At 40.6% G+C, this 22479-nt stretch overlaps 1 protein-coding gene across 1 annotated transcript; it reads left to right on the top strand.

The window, feature by feature from the left end:
- On the top strand, positions 1701-22210 carry MTMR6 (myotubularin related protein 6). The gene is made up of 14 exons (XM_018056566.1): positions 1701-1817; positions 5412-5528; positions 6952-7114; positions 8564-8721; positions 8898-9026; positions 10553-10687; positions 12748-12880; positions 13638-13747; positions 14154-14279; positions 16761-16810; positions 17243-17443; positions 17813-17944; positions 18046-18172; positions 20027-22210. The coding sequence occupies exons 1-14, from the start codon at positions 1794-1796 to the stop codon at positions 20285-20287; spliced, it is 1866 nt and encodes a 621-aa protein (XP_017912055.1). The 5' UTR covers positions 1701-1793; the 3' UTR covers positions 20288-22210.

Raw genomic sequence — 22479 nt, 5'->3', positions numbered from 1 at the left:
CTCTGAGAACTGAAAAAAGAGAAGATGGGAAATGACAAGAGAAGAGAAGGGGGAGATAGAGTTTTGATGGTATGTGTATGAGGATGTGAAATGGAGAAAATGACAAAACCTTGGGGAAAAATAATACAGAGAAAGGTTTTTACTTGCTTGGACTCATCACATAATTTTTAAGAGATGATGATATTAAACTGTGGAGATACCACGCTTTACATCGCAATCCCATAATACTGGAGATTGTGCTGGATTCAGATAAGACTACATAAAATACATCTGATTATTTCCTTAACCTAGACTCATCTACTTCCGTTTTATTGGCTACGCCAAAGCCTTTGACTGTGTGGGTCACAACAAACTGGAAAATTCTTAAAGAGGTGGGAATACCAGACCACCTTACCTGCCTCCTGAGAAACCTATATGCAGGTCAAGAAGCAACAGTTAGAACTGAACATGGAACAACACACTGCTTCCAAATCGGGAAAGGAGTACATCAAGGCTGTATATTGTCACCCTGCTTATTTAACTTATATGCAGAGTACAACATGCAAAATGCCAGGCTGGGTGAAGCACAAGCTGGAACCAAGATTGCCAGGAGAAATATCAATAACCTCAGATATGCAGATGATACCACTCTTATGGCAGAAAGTGAAGAGTGAAAATGTTGCCTTAAAGCTCAACATTCAGAAAACGAAGATCATGGCATCCAGTCCCATCACTTTACAGCAAATAGATGGGGAAATAATGGAAACAGTGAGAGATTTTATTTTGGGGGGCTCCAAAATCACTGAAGATGGTGACTGCAGCCATGAAATTAAAAGATGCTTGTTCCTTGGAGGAAAAGCTATGACAAACCTAGGCAGTATATTGAAAAACAGAGACATTACTTTGCCAGCAAAGGCCCGTCTAGTCAAAGCTATGGTTTTTCCAGTATTCATGTATGGATATGAGAGTTGGGCTACAGAGAAAGCTGAGCGCCAAAGAATTGATGCTTTTGAACTGTGGTGTTGGAGAAGGCTCTTGAGAGTTCCTTGGAGTTCAAGGAGATCCAACAAGTCCATCCTAGAGATCAGTCCTGAATATTCATTGGAAGGACTGATGCTGCCGCTGAAACTCCAATACTTCGGCCACCTGATGCGAAGAGCTGACTTATTTGCAAAGACCCTGATGCTGGGAAAGATTGAAGGCGGGAGAAGGGGACGCGATGAGATGAGATGGTCGGATGGCATCACCAACTCAATGGACACGAGTTTGAGTAAACTCCAGGAGTTGGTGATGGCCAGGGAGGGCTGGCGTGCTGCAGTCCATGGGATCGCAAAGAGTCGGACACGACTGATCGACTGAACTGAACTGCGATTCTCGTGAAAGAGCTGCAGCTCGGACAAAAGCGGAAGTATGGAGATTTGGTGCCGTTCCCTGATATGGTAAAGGGGCTCCAGGGACTCCCCGTCTCTCCCTCACCCACCGAATGCTCTGCACGGTGGGTCCCCACTACCTCGTCCACGGGGTAGAAGCGCGGGCCAGTTGCCATGGAGAGGACCACGCTCTCCGGGGGATCGGAGAGCCTGCACCGGCAGGGGGCGCCATGCGTCCCGCCGAGGGCCCGGGGAGAGCCTGCTGCCGCTCTGCGCGCCGCGCCGCGCCCTTTCGGCGCTCCGGGGTTTGCGGAAGTGTTTCCAGGAGACGGCGGGTGGGCGGCGCATGCGCGGCGGGTGCGGCGGGCCGGCGGTGGTGCGCGCCGGCTCGGGGGTCCTCCTCTTCACCGTGCTGCGGCGGCGGCAGGTGGGCGCCTCGTCGGGATGGAACACATCCGTACGACCAAGGTGGGTGCACAGCGGCTGGGCGCGGCTGAGCGGCGGAGGGCCCAGCGGGCCGGGCCGCCTGGGCGGGTTTTCCGTCAGGCGTTGGGCGCCGGGGGCCTGCAGTCAGTCCCGAGGGGCCAGCGGCCTCCTCTCGATCACCTGCTCCACCTCACTTTCCCGGGGGTGGCGGTTTCCGGCTCCGCTTCACGCTCCAGGGTCTTTAGGATCCAGTCAGCTGCAGAGACGAGGTCCGGAGAAGGGGAGTGTGACCCCACGTCTTAACGTGTCTGAGGGAAACGCTCTGCAGCTGAACTCAAGAAAACCCCTCGCTTCAGTGTTGTGTGTGAAGGGCACTCACTAGGGTTGTGATCCTGGGACAGCTGTGAAAACGGAAGGGAGTGACGTCAGAATATCGGCGACTTGCTTGACCGTCGGCAGTGAAGTTCATCTTCAACTTAGGGCGGGGGAGGGGAAAACAAATCGCGATCAGAAGCATTGAATGGCCCACACGGAGCCTTTAACAAAATCGGGACAAGGACCTCCTGTGAGCCTTGACTCTCCCTCCGGGTTTTGCCGAAGCCGTCAGTCAGTTGTGGCTCATCCTCAAGTTACAGCTCCTGTAGGGAAAAGAGCAGACATCCGTCTTCTTCATCTATCCCAGGGAGAATGTGAGATGGATATCATTAAAATGTTTCACAAACCTTCCTAAGGCGGATTTATATTAAAGCTTTAAAAAAAAAAAAAGAAAGAAAGAAAAACATGGCACATGCTGTATCTAATACAATTAAAGATGCTAAAAAGTAATCCCATTGGAAAAAAATTTCTCTTTGTATGTTTAAGAGAGGAAAGATAAAGTAACTCTGGAATTCAAGTTACTGCCACTTAAAGTTTGAAGACAGAAGGGTGCCTAAGTAAAGAGGCAAAGTAGCAGAAGGTGCAGAGGTGGAGAAGAGGACTAGCGTACACTCAGACCAGGGTCTTGTGCTGGTTTCCAGGTTCCAGGTGTGTGTGAGTTAGTAGCTGTGTGCATCAGGACTTCCTTCTGTGCCCAGTTGCACCTCTTCATTGCATCTTTCATCCCTCTGGCCACATTGTGGAGCACACAATGAAAAACTAGTAAAGAGTGAACTGAACTGAAGCAATCAGAGCAAACCCTACTCCTCAGGATTGGTTAGAGGGGACAGAATGTTAGAAAATGTTTAGGATCCCTCGGCTTATTTTAAATCTTTTCACCTGAAATTTATGATGACTATATATCTTTGTTTCTATTTCTGTGGTTGTAGCAGCCCTCATGCTCTTAAGCTTCTTGCCCATGACTTTCATAACTACCAGTTGATGGACTTTAATTTTTTAATTTTGTCTTATGTTTTCACAGTGGACCCATACAGGTGGTTTAGTAAGGTCTTTTTATGAATTTTTTAAAACCTAAAAGATTTCTGACTAATTTCTTATTGACATTACTTTTCAAGTGTGCTCCTGTATTTCTTTGGGTTATTTTTATAGCTTTAGACCACTCCTGCTCTCTCAAGTGCCTGCGAGTGAACTTCAGTTAAACAGTTATTTCCTAGGTACTGTTATGTGTCGGGCCCACAGCAGTGAGCTGGGCAGACATTCTGAGAGTTGCTTGGTGGACTGGATATCCTCCTAAATTATAGTTTATTCCTAAAAGATTTTGTTTCTATTTTTTGTTTCCAACTCTTTGTTTCTATTACACATAGCCTTCACCTGGACAGTTAATTTGCTGCAAAAGTAACTGTAAGTATTTGAAAACTAAAAATGAATTGCTTTCAGTTTATTTAGCTGTTTTGACCTGTGTAGTTTAGTCGCGATCAAGAGTTGACTGTCAGTAGTAACTGTATAACTAGTGATTTGTTCTGTGTTGTTCAGACTGACTGTATTTGAGAAGTGATAATTACCTGTTATTGAGCAAGGGTATGTCAGAATAGCCAACTCTACAATGTGATTTCACAATATTTACAATTCCCAAATATGTTAATTTATACAAAATCATCATTGATCTTTTACTGCTGCTCTTGGGGACATTATCTCCATTTATGGATGAGGAGGAAATCAGCTTCAGGAGTTTAAGCGACCTTCCCAGTTAGCCTGTGAGAGGTAGAGCCAGGATTGACCTCAAAGCTGTCTCACCCACAAACTACACAGTGGCTTTTCCATTGCCTCTCTGCTCTCAGTCTGTTTGTTCAAATGTATTAGTATTAATTCAGAAATCTTAATAATTCTAAGAGCTTTTTCTTCCCCAAACTTCTTCTTGACATAAGTAAATAAATAGTATTGTCTTTTGTACTGTTTTAGTCATTTTAAAAATTATTGCTTACTAACCAGAGATGTATCAGATAAAGTATTTTACCTGACTACTAATTAGATGGCTTTATAGTTCTAAAATTTAGGATCAGGTATGTTATCCTGTTTCGGTCACATTTGGCTTACTAACTGTATAGTGTCAATAAAGACGTCAAGTCTGAATTTGTATTTCTGAAAGTGCTGTATTTGTGAGCAGCTTAGCAGCTGTCTCTTACTTTGAGCTCTAACTTTGCCCAAATGGGAGTCTTGCCTGAAACAGAGGGAGCTGTGTGGAGACAGTCCTTTTTTTTTTTGAGACAGTCCTTTTTTATGCATCCTTTTCTCCCCCGCCAGGCCCCAGTGCTTTGGCTGACATCATTTGTTGATGCCAAATGGTGTTATGCTGCTTGTTGTGAATGGAACGTTACAGAATGGAATGAGAGGATTTTCCTTGGTGCCCTGTGTATGAAAGACCACTTCCTAGAGCTGTTTAAAGAATGGACTAGCCCTTGAAAATCTGATCCCATTGAGGCTCAAACTGAGTTATTTCAAAAGTGATGCTTTCTTCTTAGCTTGCTACCTGTCCCCATTTTTTCGTAAATGCATGTGCAAAGGTTATTACTGAAGATACAGATCATTTGCTTGAGTAGCATTGATGCTTTATAATAACCTTTGTTTCCATGTATATGCGTTAGTTCTCTTTTCGTTAGAGCACTTTGCTTTAATTGCTGCAGGAAATAAGACAGATGAGCTTTATATCCAGGTATCACTGTTGGCTGACCAGAGTGTCTTTTTTCAGCCGAGCCTCACACAGTTAAGGAGGAGTCAGCAGTAGTTGATCCCATTGTTTTAAACATGTTTATGTTTTGATGAGAAGTGTGTGGCATAATAAAGTTAGATTTTTATTTAAGGAAGAAATGGTCTTGAGCAGTGGTAGTTTACTTTCCTAACCCTGGATAATAACCTTACTTATTTCTTGACTTGCCAACGTACAAAATACATTGACTCTTGGATACGAAAAATGTTTATGCATATTGATACCACACCCCTCCTTCCTGATTCCCTTTCATATTTATGTTAAAATTCTTACAGAGTTTTTCTCTACAGGCTGTATTTGTTGCTGTAAGTAATACCAATGTTGTTGGTGGCTTATATATTATCCAAGATAGGTAAAATTTAATTTTCAACCTTCAGTAATCTATCTTTTTGAACAGAAGAAGGAAACAGTTTGAAACTGTACATTTAAGTACTGAGATAAAAAGAAAAAGAATTTATATGACTTTGTAATGAGAAATAACACTTTCTCTTTTTCAGGTTGAGCAAGTGAAGTTACTTGACCGGTTCAGTACCAGCAACAAGTCGTTAACCGGAACGCTGTATCTCACAGCCACGCATCTGCTGTTCATAGATGCTCATCAGAAAGAAACCTGGGTGAGAAGGGCCTGTGCTGTGCTCGTCACTGTAATGATAGTCGTGGGCTCACACCATGTTTTCTCTGAACATGTGCAAAGAAATGCTCCTGTTGGCTGGCTGTCTTAACTGAGGAAATTTCATAGTCACATGATTACATCCTCCTCTTTAAATAAAACAGTGGTGTCACTGGAGTGAGTGGCATTCTTTCTCAGTGGTGAATTGCAAGCGAAGGCCAGAAAGTTCCCACACTCAAAGTTCCCAGGTGAAGAGTTAGAGCTGCCTCATCCCAGCAGGTTGGGGCAGCGCATCGTTGTGTGAAGGAGCTTGATGCGTCCGGAGGAGCCGAAAGACGGCTGTCGTCACCAGAACTTAGGGATGCGGGGGGACTTGGACTTGAAGCGGGGCTAGGGGAATGGGGAATAGCATGACTAGACAGCAGCAAGTCTAGTTTTTTTGTAATTGCCTTTTATTTTTAAATTTATTTTATTTTATCTTTAAAAATTATTTTGAAGTATTGTTGATTTACAAGGTTTTGTTTTTTTTCTGTCATCCACAGTGACTCAGCTTTATGTTTACATACATACATATATTCTTTTCCATTATGATTTGTTACAGGATATTGAATATAGTTCCCCGTGCTGTACAGTGGGACCTTGTTTATCCATCCTATATGTAATAGTTTGCATCTGCTAATTCCAAACTCCCACTCCTTTCCACCCCTACCTCTCTACCCCCTTGGCAAACACAAGTTTGTTTTCTATGTCTGTGAGCCTTTTTTTGTTTTGTAGATATGTTGATTTTTATCGTATTTTAGATTCCACATGTAAATAGCATATGGTATTTGCCTTTCTGTTTTTGGCTTACTTAGTATGATAGTCTTTGGGTCTATCTGTGTTGCTGCAAATGGCATTATTTTGTTCTTTTCTATGGCTGAGGAATATTGCATTGCATATATGCATATCTTTATCCCCTCATCTGTCAGTGGACATTTAGGCGGTTTCCATGTCGTGGCTATGGTGAACAGTGCTGCTGTGAACATAAAGTGCATGTATCTTTTTGAATTGTAGTTTTGTCTGGGTATGTGCCCAGGAGTGGCATTGCTGTGTCATATGTCAACTGTTTAATTGCTTTTCAACGGTCACTCCTCTGCCTTGTAGAAGATGGCTTAGAGAAGGTCAAGAGTGGCTGTGGAGAGAGCCTGCGGAGGCTCTTTACAGTAGCTCAGGTGGGAACAGTGGGGACATTGCACCTAGGGCCATGACCGTGGAGATGGAGAGAAGGGGGCAGGGTGCAAAGATGCTTCTGAGGTCCTGTTTTCAAGCTATGATTGTGTGTGGAATAGGTGCAGTGGTGGGGAGGTATTCGGCATGTTTCTGGCGGGGGCATTTGGTCGTTTAAGAGCTTTAGTTTGATGATGAGCGAATGTTTTCTTGCGCTGTAGATACTGCACCACCATATTGCCTCGGTGGAGAAGCTCGCTCTGACGACCTCTGGGTGCCCCCTGGTGATCCAGTGCAAGAACTTCCGGACCGTGCACTTCATTGTTCCCAGAGAGAGAGACTGCCATGATATTTACAACTCTCTGCTGCAGCTGTCAAAGCAAGGTGCTGTTCTTCAGGATCAAAGCTTACTTCTCAATTGACATGGATTCTCTAAGCTGCTTTTTAAGTATCTCATTATTGTTATTTTGCACTTTAAGTTACTCTTAAGGTCATGTGCACTCTATTCCAAAAAATTGGGGCTATAGATAGTTAGAAACTTCTGAATTATAAGACTGGTTTCCAAAGACCATATTGTTGTTGTTCAGTCACTTATTCGGGCCTGAGTCTTTGTGACTTCATGGACTGTAGTTCGCCAGGTTCCTCTGTCCATGGGATTCTCCAGGCAAGAATAATGGAGCAAGTCACCATGCCCTCATCCAGGGGATATTCCCAACCTAGGGATCGCACCTGGGTCTCCAAATTTGGCAGGCAGATTCTTTACCACTGGGCCACCAGGGAAGCTGAAAGAAGGGATGATAATAAGGAAAGAGTGAAACATTTAAAACCACTGAAAAACGGTAGATTTATGTGGATGTTTTTAACGTTTGTTGATCACCTGAAGCACAGATTTTTTTTTTTTTAAGTGGGTGTCTCACAACTGAGAGAAATGACTTGGAAATTGATTCCCAGTTAAGTTAAGGGCAGTCAGCCTCCTCTGATAGCAGTGGGGTTAGTACATTTAATCCCTGGGAGTGGAGCCTGAGGCCATGACCTCTTAGCAGAGGTGGCAGTGAGGCTGTGACACACATCACTGCTTACGTCCCTGGGGTCTGCAGGCTTCCTTCCAGGACATGCTGGAATCATGCTCTCCTAGAGGTGAAGCACACCAATTCCTGAATGTTCCTTTGTGTGGAACACCTGGGTGGCAGCGGTCTGGGAGCAGGTCCGTGCTCACTCCCCTCTCCCAGCCCTGGAAGCCTATGCCATTGATCCCAGTGTCCCCAGGGCAGCCATGTCTTGCAGCAGGGATGGCCCTGTGACTTTGGGGCTTGGCCATGTTCAGGAGTAGGTGGTCTCTAGGGCCCTACACAGCCTTTGCCAGTTTGGGTCCACACTGTCCCGTGGTGGGGTGTGTACAGCCTCTGGTTCTGTATGCCACCTCTAGCTTTCCACTAAGTGCACACTGAGCTTCCAGTTCACATCTCATGTGGGGAATGTCTCCTTGTATCTTTAAAATTTTACTTTTAGAAAAAGGAAGTATTGCAGTGTAGTATTTAATGCAAACTACAGTCCATGAAGTCACAAAGAGTCAGGCCCGAATGAGCGACTGAGTGTGAATTGTTTACTAGCTGTTGCTGGTTTTATAAACTGGATCTCAGATCAATATGTGTGCCTTTAGATATAATCATCCATTTCAAAGAACTGAGGTGTTAAGTTGTAGTATGTTCAGATGTTAGCCGTCTCTTTGAAGATTTTTTAAATAGAGAGATAAAACTGAAAAATTACTCTCATTTGTAGTGTCCTTAGTCCTAGAAGTTGCCTCTTAACATTCATGTGTTTTGTATACTGTAGCAAAATATGAAGATCTCTATGCGTTCTCTTATAATCCCAAACAAAACGATGCTGAAAGACTGCGGGGATGGGAGCTCATTGACCTCGCCGAGGAGTATAAGAGAATGGGAGTGCCCAATTCCAACTGGCAGCTGTCTGACGCCAACCGAGACTACAAGGTACCCATCTCCCTCTCCGGAGGTACTCAGAGTACGAGGTACTGGAGTTGGAGACCGTCACAGCAGTAACTTTTATTGTTCTTGTGTTTAGTGAGTTTTAGAGGTGTTTAAAGGTGATTTTTAACCTGGTCCTAGAACTGTGAGTAGAATCATTGTGTTTTGTTTGATTTTTACAGATTTGTGAAACTTACCCCAGAGAACTGTATGTGCCACGAATAGCAAGCAAACCAATAATTGTTGGTAGTTCCAAGTTCCGGAGCAAGGGGAGGTTTCCCGTTCTCTCCTACTACCACCAGAGTAAGGAGGTAAGGAGCTGCTCTGACCTTATTAGTGGGGTACGAGTCCTCTACAGGTCTAGGTGTCCAAAAGAATACCCATCTCTCCACTTAGAGGGCACCATAAGTGTTACTGATAGAGAAGTGCTGACCTTTCCTTGATTACATTTCTGAAGTTTTGAAACAAAATTATCCTGGAATATGGAAACTTTCATACTTGTCGTCTTCCTCGCCTCACCTTTATTAGAAGTTTAGTCGGGCTTTAGATGGGAGCAAGAGGTAAAAAGTAAAGCTTCAAACAGAAGTTCCTCCTCAACTTTTCACAGAAAAGTCATAGGGGTTTTATCACTCTTATTATAGCCTTTGTTTGACACACCCATGTTTGTGTACATTTTTTAAATGGGAAAACTGGGCTGAAAATATATATTCAGTGCCCAGGTTAACAAATACAGAAAATAGGTCTGTATCTTCAGGCAATCCTTATTTTCTTCTAATATTTTCTTACATTTCCATGATTTTCTTTTGTGTGTGAGTTTAAACTGTGTGAATGTGAATTTACGTGTACTTTTTTCCTTCATGATACTATAATTGTAATGTTTGGGTAGAGTCAAGTTGGAGTTAATAAGAATGAGGTTGGAGAAAAAGTATATGGGTATAAATCTTAGAAATCTTTTTTAAGACTTTGAAGTGAAGTGAAGTCACTCAGTCGTGTCCGACTCTTTGTGACCCCATGGACTGTAGCCTACCAGGCTCCTCCATCCATGGGATTTTCCAGGCAAGAGTACTGGAGTGGGTTGCCATACACACATGGCTTATTATAGATATTTTTGCCCTCTTAGATTGACTGTATTTTTACCAAATTTGAATTGAAACTTATTTTTCTCATAAGTCTCATTATATATAAACATCAGTGATTTCTAATTAGATATCGGAATGACTTTGGAAAGTAAACGTTCAAGTGTTGCTATTTTTAAAAATTCTGTTCTACATTTATTGACTATATCAGTTACTTGAACTTGAAAGAATCTTGTAACCCAGAGCACAGAATGCAAATATCTGGTTAGGTTACCTGATAGGGAATCAAACAGTTTGTTACTTCTTAGGACCAAAGAGTTTGGTTTTTTTTTTTCCATCAAACTCTTGAATAAGGAGGTATTCAGATTTCTTAATAGGAGAGAATATTGAGAAAACTTAGGTAAACGTCAAAATATTAGAAGGTATTTAATACAAATACGATTTCCAAGTTGAAAGTGAAAGTAATAATCGCTCAGTCATTTTGGACTCTTTGCAACCCAGGCTCCTCTGTCTGTGGACTTCTCCAGACAAGAACACTGAAGTGGGTTGCCATTTCTGCCTCAAGGGGATCTCCCCAACACACATATTGAACCTAGGTCCCTGCATTGCAGGCAGATTCTTTACCATCTGAGCCACCAGGAAATCTAATCGTCTTGTCAGCTTTTAAACAGATTGCACATTTGATTTTAACCGTGGGTTTTTTCTTTTAAGCATGTTTTCAACTTCTCTGGATAACCTGCTTTCTCTCTTTCTATGACTAGGCTGCCATTTGTCGCTGTAGTCAGCCACTGTCAGGGTTCAGTGCCCGGTGCCTCGAAGATGAACACTTACTTCAGGCCATCAGTAAGGCCAACCCAGCCAACCGCTACATGTACGTCATGGACACCAGACCCAGAGTATGTGTCCAGTACAGCCTGGCAGTTCACTGTCTCTGATTCAGTTAGTGGGAGCCGGGCGCTGTGTCCATGTTGAACATGCTGAATCCTAGTTTTAAATGAACTGAGGCTAAGGAAATCAATCTTTTACAGGACCCCAGCTTAGGAGACCCAGTTCCCAGTAACCCAGGTTGTGATTTTTTATGTCTTCTGATAGATGTACAAGTTTAGGAAAGCTGAATTTTATATTGGGAGCTCTAGATGGTATATCAGCATTATGTTATTGTGAAGTATGTTGTGAAAATTAGAAATTGTCACTGATTTTTTTTTTCATCAAATTTTTAATTGGCAAAACACTTTGTGTTAAAATGATGTTCCTTAATATGGAATATTGAAGAAAATAAGGAAAATAGATAGTGGGCTAACTTAAGAAACATTGAACAAGAGAATTGAACTAGTGAACTAGTTGAACGTTGAACATTGAACTAGTGAACAGTAAACAATTGTTCTGTTAGGTATCTATCATGTCAGGATAAATTTTTGTCTTTGGGACAAATGTCCGAATCCCTTTTTCCTTTTGTCAATGCAGTAAAACAACCAGTTCATGTAGGATCCTGAAACTAAAATAATTAAAATCCTCAAAAGTAATAGCTAACATTACTTTTAATTTTTATTGTAGCATCGTGTGCAGAGCTGGTGGGCTACACAAAAGGACATTGGCAGAATTATAGTGAGGATTTCTTCAAAAATCTGGAATGATGAGAAAATAAGAGAAAGCGATGAGAAAAAGCGAGTGAGCGATTCAAAACACAATTTTAGGCAGCTTTGTTGAAAGGAATCGTAGCTGTTTTAGAAGTAATTCTCATCATTATGCAATTTTATAAAAGATAATGGAGAAAAAGAAAAGAGTAATTTGTGTAAATTAAGTATTAAAAGTTAGAGATTGACAGTTTGATAATCTTTGTTTAACAAAAAGAGACTTTCTTAGAAGTCAAGAGTGTTGGTGTTATCTCTTTTAAGAAACATTTTGGTTTACTTCCTAGTATAATTTGAGTGGGTTAATTGCATAGCACTATTTTTAGGTAATATTAGATATAAAGGATGACTGTAATTTAAGACTTTCTGAACATGAGGTCTGAGGGTGATTTGTTTCTCAGGCCCTAATATCTCTTATATAATTGATGTCTACACGCAAAAAAATGTATATCTTTATTTGATTGTTGTGTTTTACTAGTTAAACCCAAGTAGTAATAATGTGGAAGCATTTTTTAAATATCTTAAGTCTTGCCTTAGTTATCATAGATCCCAAATGACCAGTGAATCGGTAGACAATGTAACTGTACTTCTTACCAACTTGAGCCCAGTCCACTGCAAGAAAAGCAGTTTTTTCTTCCAGTTTAGGTTCTGTTTCATCCAGCTCGTTAAGACTATTGACAAATGTCATAACATAGTCTGAAAGAATTAAACATGCCAGATACTAACTTCTGAGAGCATTTGCTCTAATAACCTAAGACCATGGGCCCATAGGCGGTCTTTTCTCCTTAGAAATCAGGTTGTTTTGGGCCCAGTTCTTGGAGCTGTATCAGGCTATCTCATTGCATACTGTGGGGTGTACTGTGTAGTCTGATCCCAAGTGACCTGACCTATGTTTCAGCTGTGCTTCAGGGTCCCTGTGCCTTTCTGAGTGATCAGGTATTCCAAGCTTGTTCTGAAGTGAGTCTGAAAGTTCATTCTGTAACAGCTCTGCTTAACACTGAATCGTGTAGTGTTTAGATGGGAGATAATTCTTTTATAAATTTTGGAATATTACAAACATATGGAACACTAACTACACGTGATTCAGTTTCATGAATTATGCGTAGGGAATTTCTTATCTGATCCTTATATAGCAAGTGTGTACTTTGAATAATATAGATGATACTTTTCGATTATTAAAAAATGGTAGCACATTCAGTCTTGATGACTTCCTTTAAACTCTGGTGGCTCTAAGGTGGTTTATATAGTGTTTTCATGATGTTTGGTAAATTAAGTTAAAAGAGAAAGGCAATTTGTCTCTAAATTTCTAAAATTTAAAATTTTAGCTGAATGCAATGGCCAACAGAGCAGCTGGAAAAGGTTATGAAAATGAAGACAACTATTCTAATATTAGATTTCAGTTTGTTGGAATTGAAAATATCCATGTCATGCGGTCCAGCCTTCAGAAATTATTGGAAGGTACGATTATTGCATGCCTTCTAGGCAGCTTTGTCCAACAGAAACATAATGCTGGTCACAGTATAAAATTTAAAGTTACATGCTTAAAAATTTTATAGTAGTTACTTTCAGACAAGTAAAAAGAACAATTGAAATAAATTTTAATAATATAATTAAGCTAATATATTTAAAACATTATGCTAATATGTAATCAGTAAAAAAAAAATTAGTAATAATATTTTTGGTTTTTTCAGAATCTTTAAGTCCTAGAAATTGGCTAGGGTGTTTTTTACACTTGCAACACATCTTAGTTTGGGATACTCACATTTCAGGTGTTTAATAGTGATATTTCAGTAGTGGCTACTATATTTATTGGGCAGTATAATTCTAATGGTTTTACAAAACATTGCTATTGTTTAGATATTTTCATCAATCAGTACCATGAAAATTTAATATATAACAATGTTTTATTTAAATATTAAGCTATCTTTCCAGTCCTGATATGGAATTTTAAAAATTAAAATATCAGACTATTTTTAATTAAACACTTATGTTGCAGATTTTTTTTAAAGGGACTTTGGAACTTTTTCTTTTCAAAACACAAGGAATGACAGAAAAATGTACCCCCAAATCCATTAATGAGCTTTTAATAGCATGTCTCCACGTATGAAGAGTCTAGCCTGTTTTTTTGTCTTCTCTGGCTGGCTCCCTGTGGGGGCTGTTGAATAGAAGTGGGGACTCAGGCTCCTTCCTAACTGGACTGTCTCTCCCCTTGCAGTCAACGGTACCAAAGGGCTTTCTGTCAATGATTTCTACTCTGGTCTGGAGAGCTCAGGATGGCTTCGCCACATCAAAGCTGTGATGGACGCTGCGATCTTCTTAGCCAAAGTAACGTTTCATCACTCACATTCGATCGTGGTCTTTCCGGGGTTGGGAAGGAACAGGTTCATTCTGTGGGGTGCTCATATCCTTCACAGTCAGATCGCTGTTACTACATTCTATCTCTGTAGTGAGATTTACTTTAATTGGAGCTTTGAAAATATCATATAGCAGTTAATGTAGGAGCTTCAAAAGAAATTCCCCAGCGCTTTGAAATGGCATTCTTATCTGTGTTTTTTGTTTGTTTTGTGTTTTGTCTTGTTTTTTGGAGAATATGCTCTGACAGCATTATCACTGCAACCCTAACTCTTCTCCATAATGCATATCTGCTAATCTGATTTTTGAGTAAGTAGAACTTACTGACTTACCTGAAATGAGTCCTGGTAGAATCGAAGTGTGTGGTCTGTCTTTTCAGGCAATCGAGGCTGAGAGCGCGAGTGTGCTGGTGCACTGCTCTGACGGCTGGGACAGGACCTCACAGGTCTGCTCCCTGGGCTCTCTCCTGCTGGACCCCTACTACAGGACGATCAGAGGGTTCATGGTAAGGGCTTGCTTGGCCAGGCCAGTGGAGACAAGCAGGAGCCATTTTGATGTTTACGTCTAAAGAGCAGGGTACACCTGGGCTCCAGCTGGTGGAGGGCCAGCTGGTAATGTCCTGTAATGCACAGGACAGCCCTTCAACAGAGGGGTACCTGGCCCAATGTCCGCAGTGCTAAGGCTGAGAAACCCTGGGTTAGAAGAATTTCCACTTGTGCCATCTCTTTGACAGAAAGTTTTAAACTTTTTTTTTCCCGGCCAAAGTATTGCAATAGAAGTATTCAGCATTTCTCCCTCATTTTTAATCTAACAACTGTAAGTAATGTAGTAAGACAAGACATAGATAAGAGTACTTATAAACTATATTCCAGGGGAAACTTTGTATTTAACACACCTTCATTTCTCAGTCTTAGGTACACGTTAAGTGTTAAGTGTTAGTTGCTCAGTCTTGTCTGACTCTTTGCAGCCTCATGAACTGTAGCCCACAAGGCTTCTCTGTCTAGGGGATTCTTCAGGCAAGAACACTGGAGTGGGTTCCCATTCCCTTCTCCAGGGGATCTTCCCGACCTAGGGATTGAACTCATGTCTCCTGCATTGCAGGCAGATTCTTTACCTTCTAAGCCACTAGGGAAGCCTAAGTACACATTAGGAAGCTTGTTTTAAATCTGAAAAGACAGTTTCTAGTTGGACAGATTTTGTTTTGTGGCCCTAAAGCCCTGGCTCCTGAGTTTTGTTTGCCTTTTTAACATATGATCAAATTAACTCGTGTTTTCAAACTTTGCACCTTAACTCAGGGCAGGTATATAAATGAAGAGCTGGTGGACAGTTTTCCTTGGTTTAGAATTACTCTACACAGTGCCAGCTTAGCAGGGGAAGGTTGGACACTCCCAGACCCCTTTCAGAACTGTTGTGTTTGTGGCGCCAACATATTGAATTGGGGGCAAGCCAAGTGGAAGTACTGCTGATAAAGTGCAGTTCCACTTGCCTCCAGCATGTGAGACAAGATGTTTCCTTGGCCGTGTTTCGCTTTCATTGTCTTGATGTCCAGATGAACTCAAGCAGTGACCAGCGCCTATGTGAGAACCTCCCAAGACCAAGGACCAGTGAGAAGTAAAGCGTGGCTCCTGTAGGGGCCTGCAGGCTGTGTGAGGGGTGGGCCGAGTGCAGGAGAGCAGAGTGGGTTGCAGGCCTGAGGAAGAAAAGTGTGGCATCTGGACCTCACTCTCCCTGGGTGGTGAGAGCCGTTAAATGCAGGAAGAGTAATGTGCTCAGAACTATTTTTTAAAAAATGGTTTGATGTCTTGAATGCAGAGGGGTGGGGATGGAGGCTAGGAGACTTGCTGAAAACTGTTAGGATGGCTTAGGGAGAAAAGAGGGCAGAGCTAAGGCAGTGCCACACAGACGGATGGAAGGGGGTGGGTGCCAGGTCCACCTCCAGGGAGGTCAAGACAGCAGAATAAGAGCTGTTCTGGGACTGGAGGTGGTGCCAGAGAAGAGTCCTCCCCTAGGATGGTGTGCAGGCTCAGGGCTCAGTTGCAGGATGGATTGTGCCATTCTGCTCTTCACTTGGACAGCAGAGAAGTAAGTTTAGTGAGAAGGGTACTGAGTTAAGTTTCAGAGGTGGGTGTGTCAAAGGGCGGCAAGGAGCCCGGTAAAGTCCCGGGCTGCAGGCGGAAGAACAGGTGCCAGGAGTTGCGGGCTGTGAATGTAGGGAAGCTGGGATCTGAGCTCGGGCACTGTGACGTCAGGGTCTGCACAGTTATCCTCAAGTGCTGTAGCCTCTTGGAGAGATTCAGGGCAAAGTTAGAGGAGCTGAAAGTGACAACTTCGACATCGAAAAGGATGTACTTAGTGATTATATAATGAAGTTAGAAAGTATGTTAAATACTAAAAAGGTAATATTATTGAGATTAGACTGAAAATAATTAGAAGCCTATTGTTTTAGTAGAGTTGTAATAGAGAAAACATACAGAGTTCATTCAAGAGGTTAGATATCAACATTTGAATTTGAATATAAACTTTTCATTGGTTTCTTTACAATTATTTTTTCTTTTTTTTAAAGTATCAATATTATGGAAATGGTGTACAGTAAGCCAAAAGATTTAAACCATCCACCCCTGTCTACCACCCAGTAACCACTGGTAACCTCCTGGTTTGTGTTTTCCTAACCTTTTTCTGTATGTATATCCTCATCATTCATACAAAATGCAGTAGTGTTTTATAATATGCTTTCCACTTAAAATATAGTATTTAAATGCAACTGAAAAAAAATAAGTCACAAGACCACTATACTTCTTTTTACAAATGATTTTCATTTTCTGTTAGGCATAACTCAGGTTCTTGCTGGTTTTTGCCTATAATTTAAACAATTTGCCACCATAAGTTTAAAAAATAATGCGTTTTTAAGATAATAGGATTGAATCCATTCTAAACAAAAAAGTAATTGAAGGGAGTTGTAAAATGGATTTTACTTTTTCTCATTAAGGTTTTAATAGAAAAAGATTGGATCTCCTTTGGACATAAGTTTTCAGAGAGGTGAGTCACAATGTACGTTCAGGTGTTTTGTAAAATTAATAGAACTAGTTTAGATGACCAGAATGTTCTGGTTCTTCATGATGGGAAATGAGAGTGGTGTAGATTTTTGTATGAAAACTGATTTAATTTTTTTTCTGTCATTTTTTTTTCAAGTCTCATACTTTATTAATTCTCATGGCAGTTTAATTACCTTCCTTTTTGTCTGGATTGTAGTGGTTAGAATGTAATAGATCCTTTAAAACTGGTTGAAAAACTCATAAATTGTTTCAATAGAAACATGACAGGTTTGGGGGGTTTTTTTGATGACGATATAACAATGTTTTAGGACTTTTTTTTTCTGGATGGGGGAATATGTATTTACATTTAACAGTACCCAAACAATTGACCTCTTTCAGTGGCATTTTCAAAAGCTTGTACTTTCTGGGGGGTTAGGTGTGGCCATTTGGATGGTGACCCAAAGGAAGTCTCGCCGGTGTTTACTCAGTTCTTGGAGTGTGTGTGGCATTTGACTGAGCAGTTTCCACAAGCCTTCGAGTTCAATGAAGCGTTTCTTCTTCAGATCCATGAACATATCCATTCATGCCAGTTTGGAAACTTTATTGGGAATTGTCAGAAGGAAAGAGAAGAACTCAAGTAAGACAGTTGATTGAAATGGGCTTTTTTTTTTTCCTATTTAGCTGAGGTCTAACTTATAGTTGAACTTAAACTGTCTTGACGATGTGATATAGAACTGGGTCTTAACATGAATATTTTGCTGTCTGTATTTCTGCAGCTGAGTAAGCTCTGAGCACTGCTCATGCTCTCGGCTAATAGTTAAAAATTTGTTTTGAAGTGTGGTGTGTGTGCAGACAAGTATGTATAACCTAAGTGTGAAAAATTCAGTGGTGAGGTTAAACTGTTACCAAAAGAAAAAGGGGAAACTATGTGGGAAATGATTACCTGCTTCACAGGAGAGTATCAGCATCTCTGGGAAAGGTCTTCATGTTTTTCTCATCACATCAGGTTGAAGGAGAAGACGTACTCCCTGTGGCCGTTTCTTCTGGACGACCAGAAGAAGTACCTCAATCCTCTCTACGGTTCCCAGTCTCAGAAATCGGCAGTTCTGGAGCCAAATACAGTGTCTTTCAACTTTAAGTAAGGTGGCATTATTGAGATACTTAATTATACTCCATTTTTCTCAGACACAATTTGTTGAAAAAAAATTTTCTATTTTTTTATCTGTTTTTGTCATAAAGGTTTTGGAGAAACATGTACCACCAGTTTGATCGAACGTTGCATCCTAGGCAGTCTGTATTTAATATAATTATGAACATGAATGAGCAGAATAAACAGTTAGAGAAAGATATCAAGGACTTAGAATCTGTAAGTATTCTGAAGCATCTTGTGTGATATATTTGGAATATTGTTAGTTTATTTCCTTATTTGTGCTCAGTGTAAATCAATATATATAGAAACCTCGCCAGTACCTATGGTTGCTTCAAAATCAGATCTTCTCTGTCTTGAAAAGAAGGTTAGTTCAAATCGCATTTTCTGAATTTTAAAATATATTGAAATATTTGAAGTATATATAAAAAAAGAGATATGATGAATATTAGGGTATTCACCACCTAGCTTTGTGAGATGTTAGCATTTGTCATATTTGATACAGATCTTTCCTGTTTCTCTCTGAAGAAAAGGAGCATTACTGATCTGTTTGCAGAGCCTGCGAGCCCCTGCTGCATCCTCCCACCCGCCCTCACTGCACTGAGCCTGGTGTTGGTCCCTCCTGCCCATGTCTTTATACTTTCTCTATATATGCTTATATCCACAAACAATTTATCACAAGCTTTTGTTTGGCTTAATATATTGTTTTTATTATGTATTGAAAAAACACAGAAGAAAACAGTTTTCTATAAAGGGCAGCAAACTACACAAATGCCCAGTCCCTTCACTCCACTTCAGGAGCCACATATTTTAAAACTGTACAAAGGCTGTCACACTCTCATGCTCCTCCTCGCTCTGCATCGTTCTTAAATTTGTCCATGTTGGTCCATGTAGCTTTAGTTCATCTGTTTTCTCAGTAACTACTGCCTGATGCTCTCTTGTATGACATGGCACAGTCTGTCAGTTCAGCTACTAGACATTTCGGTCATTTGCAGTTTTGGATTTCTGTCACAACAGGTGAAGTTGGACGACTTTTCATTGTTTTTGTTGGCCATTTGGTTTTTCCCTTTCTGCATGCGAATGGCCCGTTCAAACCTGTACTCATTGTTCTGTTGGTGTATTTGCCTTTTTCTTACCAGTTTCTAAGAATTCTTTATATATTAGACACTAATTCTTATTTAGTTAAATATGTTGCTAATGGCTTTGTCCAGTCTTTGTTTTTTCCATTTTTTTGATGGTGTTTTTTATACAGATACTGTGAATTTTAATACAGTCAAATTCATCAGTCTTTGTCTTACGCCTTTTTTAATATCTTTTTAAAGAAATCCTTCCCCACCCTAAAACATTTCTTTACCATTATATGTAGCCAAAAAGGATCAGTAAGTACATGTTTTAAAAAAGCCTAACCAGTTGTTATATCTCAGTGAGACTGTCCTGTCTGCCTTTCAGGCAGGGCTGTTGCTGGTCGGCTCTCAGATAAGGAGCCCATGACCACGTGAGTGACCTGTCGGAGAGGCCACAGTTTTAGGTGGCACAGGAAGGTTATCTGGAGATCATTCCGAGGATCTGGGGAGTGTGAACTCTGCCAACGTATTCTTTTAAAATCTGTTAAAATAAAAAACTCTGTCATGTTCTAGCGCCTGTTGTGCTCGAGTAACAGACCAGTGCAGGCTCGCCACAAACAAAGCTCATCAGGCCAGCAGATCTTCAGCTAAACGAGTGTGTTTGTCACATTGTACAGCTGGGATTTCAGGGTGACTGTCTCATACGTGTTTCTTACATTATAAAATGCTTACTTTTTATCCTTTCTAGGAAATGTATGTGCTTTTCAAATATGAAGGTCTAGTGACCCTCTTCTCTCAAATATACACTTTCCATTGCAAAAACTATGAACAGTTCGGATTCTCATTCCTGTCTCACCTACACTAGATTTTAGTTTTTTGAGATTTAATTTTGCATTGTACATAAACAGAGCATTTGCAAAAGCAGGATCTTTTTCTAGCTTTTATCTAGTATATATGAACATGTGGGGTGTGCAGCTCATAATTTCTTTCAAATTTGACTTTGTTCTAGCAAATTAAGCAACGTAAAAATAAGCAAACAGATGGAATTCTCAGCAAGGAATTGTTAAATTCAGTCCGTCCTGAATCACCCGCCCTCAAAGCCACCCTGAGTCTCAAGGAGCAGGCTCTGCTGCCTGTGAACGATGTTCTTCGAACTATAGAGGGCAGCAGCCCTGCAGATAACCGCTACAGCGAGTACGCAGACGAGTTTTCCAAAGCCGAGCCTGCGGTGGTCAGCCTGGAGTATGGCGTGGCCAGGATGACCTGCTAGGCTCGAAGAGGGCTTTTTGGAGAGGGCTTTCTGGCTGCCTGCGGTGCGATTATTGTGAATGTGGTCTGTGTGCATGACGCGAGGAATTTGCTTAATAATGATCTTAGAGTTTAATAGGTTAATCGTTGAAGTCAGAGTGACAGCTACTCTTGTGAGAGAAGTCAGTTTAATTGCATTTCTAGCGAGGAATGAATGACTTTCATTTCTGTAAGAAGCAGGTGATATATTGGCCAATGTACTCCAGACACAGTTTGTACTGTATACTAGTAAAGTGACCTGTCTATATGATTTACATGTTAATTGCAGTGAAACATGAATAGCCTTCCATAAGTATAATTTGATTGCCAGAAGACTCACTTAATAATTGACATGGCATGTACTTTCAATTATGTAACTATGAATGTTTGCAAATGTTGCCTATTAGTGGTATTTATTGTTGAAGTGCCCTGAAAAATATTTCTAAGAAAGCCTTAAAACCTCAGTTTACTCATTAATCATTACATCTTTCTAAGGTTTTATAGCCGAGAGAGCAATGGTTTGTTCTGTTTTGCTTGATCAGCCTGGTTGTGTTTGTGAGGGGTTGCTCTCATACCCGCAAGAGCTGCAGGCCCTACAGAGACATGGTCGAGGGACACTGCCAACCTGAGGTGTGACTGGTCCCACTTCCAGAGTCAAAACAACCAAACTGGCAGTTTAATTCTGGTCACTATTTGTTTAGTGATACATTTCATGACTTATTATCCACAGCTTCGATTGTTGGTTTCTTGTGCTCACATTTGACCGTCTTTTCTGAACAGATTACTGCATCCTATTGATTCTTATTTTGTGGTTGGCCTTATTCCTTGGATAACTGTGTGAGTTTACAAAGCTGAAGCTCTAAATTGTTATTAGAAACAATGAATAGTACATATATGTATATTTGCAAACTGTTTTATCTCAACGAATTGCTCTTCCTAGAATAAGTTTTCAAGTTACTCAAGAATCTTTGGGTTTAAAAAAGGGAGTACAGATAGTTCAGATTTTGCTTGATTGCATGAGTTTTTCTCTGTGACACATTTTTTACTTCTCTGTTTTCACAGAAGAGAAAAAAGGGAAATTAACACAAAGGTAATGTTTAATAAAAAATCTCAATGCTAGGAAGAGTGTCATTTTGCCATGTTACAGTAACTGTTTATTCTCTGTACTAGTACATATCATTAAAGTACAAGAAAAAGAAAAAATAAAAGAAAATTGCTTTCAATTGACAGTATCACCCAGCTGGCTTTAGAATGGAAAATTCAACATGGGTGACACAAGCTGTGATTCAGGGGTACTAGGAAATCTGCATAGGATCCCTTCTGCTACTTTTTATTACACCTACATCTGCTATATTGGTTTTAAACATAAATATCTTTTTCAAATGGTAAAACAGGCTTTATTGTATGAGCTTATCTAATCCTATTTTTTCAGTGCTTTTCTGTAATGCATTATGTAATAAGAAAAATACTTGTTTTTAAACAGTAATAGAAACACACTGTAACGTGTAGTCTGTGATTTAGCCAAGTCTATTTCCATATTTGAGCCCTGGGATGAGAAACTTAATCTCTGTGACCACAGAAGGGAAGCTGTTGTGCCTTGTTACCTGGTTCCAGTTGCTGACTGTGGTTTTAGGATCTTTCACAGCACCCTTCCTATCTTCAGCTCTTTGGTTTATTGTCTTCATCTTTAACTCGAGGCATATATATGTATGTTCATGTGCTCATGTGTGGACTGAGAAATCTGTTAACATCCTAAGTGACCTACAGGGTGTGTGTTGGTGAAAAGTAGATTGTGGATATGTCTTATAAGGTTGGATTTGTGTTCAGTGTGTTTGGGAGTGTATAGCATGTACATTATTACATATATTATTTAAAGGTAATTAAAATGCTCATGTTTTACATTGAATTTTTTTTTTAAACAAATGGGATCGCGTTGTGGTGGGTTTTTCCCTCACTTAGGCAAAGTGACCTGCATATAACATATTCATCATAGTGCAAGGTTTGAGCATTTCACTTTTCAAAAGTGAATGTTGATAAATAGTAACATATATAGAAGTCATTTCCAAAATACTTAAAACAAGCATAGAGGGCTGAAGGGTTCAGCAGATACAGTTGACAGTGTCACTGCATCCTGTCACTTCCTGATGTCACATCAGTATTTTACTGCGCCTTCTC

This window comes from Capra hircus, chromosome 12, assembly GCF_001704415.2.
Source record: "Capra hircus breed San Clemente chromosome 12, ASM170441v1, whole genome shotgun sequence".
Lineage (NCBI taxonomy): Eukaryota > Metazoa > Chordata > Mammalia > Artiodactyla > Bovidae > Capra > Capra hircus.
The sequence above is the reverse complement of the archived record's forward strand: the minus strand, read 5'-3'. Positions and strand labels throughout refer to the sequence as shown.